Source organism: Lotus japonicus, chromosome 5 (assembly GCF_012489685.1).
Source record: "Lotus japonicus ecotype B-129 chromosome 5, LjGifu_v1.2".
Classification (NCBI taxonomy): domain Eukaryota; kingdom Viridiplantae; phylum Streptophyta; class Magnoliopsida; order Fabales; family Fabaceae; genus Lotus; species Lotus japonicus.
In genome coordinates this window covers 12,816,263-12,818,806 of record NC_080045.1, presented here as the reverse complement: position 1 = coordinate 12,818,806, position 2,544 = coordinate 12,816,263, and the positions used below count along the sequence as shown (strand labels likewise).

The 2,544-nt window shown below is 41.4% G+C and overlaps 1 protein-coding gene across 1 annotated transcript; it reads right to left on the bottom strand.

Annotated features, from left to right (window-relative positions):
- Nucleotides 1–1,270: 1,270 nt before the first annotated feature.
- Nucleotides 1,271–2,254, bottom strand: LOC130719088 (uncharacterized mitochondrial protein AtMg00810-like). Its single transcript, XM_057569731.1, has one exon. It carries the CDS (start codon nucleotides 2,252–2,254, stop codon nucleotides 1,271–1,273), a length of 984 nt encoding a protein of 327 aa, XP_057425714.1.
- Nucleotides 2,255–2,544: the final 290 nt, after the last annotated feature.

Here is a 2,544-nt window from a genome sequence, read left to right as displayed (position 1 = left end):
GACTCAAAACTATACTAAAATGCAACTAAAGTCCCTATCAACCACAAAATTACTAAACTAATGCAAATGCACAAATAAAAGTAAAAATGCATGAAAAAGTATGAAACACTACATGAGACAAAGAAAAAGACTAAAAAGAAGCAAGAAAAAACCCTAAAAACTATGACAAAAACCCGGTCATCACTTGTCCTCTGAGTAACCAGTTTTGGCTCGTATAATTAAAGAAATCTCCATGGGAAAACGCTCATAAATTCATGCTTATAATATGAACATGCAAATATATAAGACAAAATACACATGTGAAAAATAGTGTATAAGTTAAATTTTAGACTAGGAATCAAATCTAGAGGAAGGTCGTGTAACCGGCAATATGCCTAGCTCGTCACTCTCAAGTTGGAATCCCTAAGATGGTCATACAAATATGCAAGTGTTACTACGCCCCCCCATACATATGTCCTTACATGATCCAACTCCTTGAACATGAATAGTGAGAGCTACACAATATGCCTCGTCACTCTAAAATTTGGCTCTTGTTGGCAAAAAAGTGCAGTCAACAAGGTGTAGCAGGTAGTACCCAAAAGCGAGGTCCCTGCACTCATCTATAAGAATGTGACGTTGAAATGAGAATCAAACTTGCAATGGCTTTAAAGTACCATTGAAGGGGGCATGCATACCGCATGTGCATCCCCTAGGTGTCGCTCATGTCCTATAAGAACTGGATTCAAGTCATAAATATTGAAGAGATAAGGGCCCTATGAAAGAATGAGACTTGGATGATTGTTATGATACCATAAGACAAGAAAGTAGTGGGTTGGAGGTGGATATACACTGTGAAATAGATCTGATGACACACTAGATCAGTCTAAGGGAAGGTTAGTTGTAAAGGGATATTGACATGCCTATGAGATTGACTATAAGAAGATATTTACTCTGGTGGCAAAAAGGAATACTGTAAGAATTATTATTTGCCTAACTGCTCACTTTAGCTTGGATCTAGTTACACAATTTGATGTAAAAAAATTCGTTATTGCATGGAGACTTAGCGAAAAGAAATTATATGAAGATTCCACTAGCATGTGTCTTTCCTATATTATGATTTTTTTATAGGCAAATGTTAGTTGTTAGTGTGAGAAATTGATTGGGTACCTTTCTCATTGATTTGTGAATAATATATATACATGAGTTATAACGTATGGTCAACTAACTAATTATGACACAACGTAATTACAGGAGAATAATCAGAAATTATTACAACGAATATTTTATTCTATCACACCCCTGCAGTCGAAGCGGGAGGGTCACGGACGATTAGACTGGTCCGAAAATCATCGAAAAGAACACGGGGAAGACCTTTGGTGAAGATATCTGCAATCTGGTATCGGGAAGGAACATGAAGAACTCGTACCTGACCACGTGCTACCTTTTCCCGAACAAAATGAATATCCATCTCAATATGTTTTGTACGTTGATGCTGCACAGGATTACCAGAGAGATAGATGGCACTAACATTGTCACAATACAGCAAAGTGGCCCGTGGAAGCGGAAAGTGAAGCTCCAGGAGAAGATTACGAAGCCAACAAGATTCAGAAACAACATTAGCTACACCTCGGTACTCAGCCTCAGCATTGGAACGGGAGAGAGTAGGCTGCCGTTTAGAAGACCAGGAGATGAGGTTGTCACCAAGGAATACACAATAGCCAGACGTGGAACGTCGAGTGTCAGGACATCCACCCCAATCAGCATCAGTGTAAGAAATGAGCTTCTGAATGGGAGATGGGGTCAAAGACAAGCCAAAATGAATAGTACCCTGAACATAACGCAGGATGCATTTGAGAGCAAGCATGTGATCCGTGCAAGGAGCATGCATGTGAAGGAAAACCTGCTGAACATCATAAAAGATATCAGGGCGAGTAAAAGTGAGATACTGTAATGCACCTGCAAGACTCCGATATAGAGTGGGATTCTCATAAGGAGTGCCGGAGGAGGTGCTGAGCTTCTGTTTTGTGTCAACAGGAGCGGCAGACGGTTTGCAGGACGCCATGCCAGCACGCTCAATAATCTCTGAGGCATAAGTACTCTGACTCAGAAAGAGGCCATGAGGATGGCGATGAACGGCAATGCCCAGAAAATAGCTCAGAGGGCCTAGATCCTTCATCGCAAATTCAGAGGCCAAGAGAGACATGATCTGACGTCGAAGATCCTGAGTGGAAGTGATGAGGATGATGTCATCAACATAAAGTAGGATGTATGCCATGTCAGAACCCTGTTTGTAGATGAAGAGAGAGTGATTTGAAGTGCTATGGCGAAAACCAATGGTGGCTACATAATCAGAAAAACGTTGGTACCACGCCCTGGGAGCTTGCTTGAGGCCATAGAGGGACTTTTTCAAGCGACAGACATGATCAGGATGATGTGGGTCACGAAACGTCGAGTTGGTGAATGGGCCAAGACTTGGAGAGAGCTATGGTGAGAACAGTGCGAATTGTAGCATGCTTCACCACTGGGCTAAAAGTCTCATCACAATCAACACCTGCAACCTGTGAC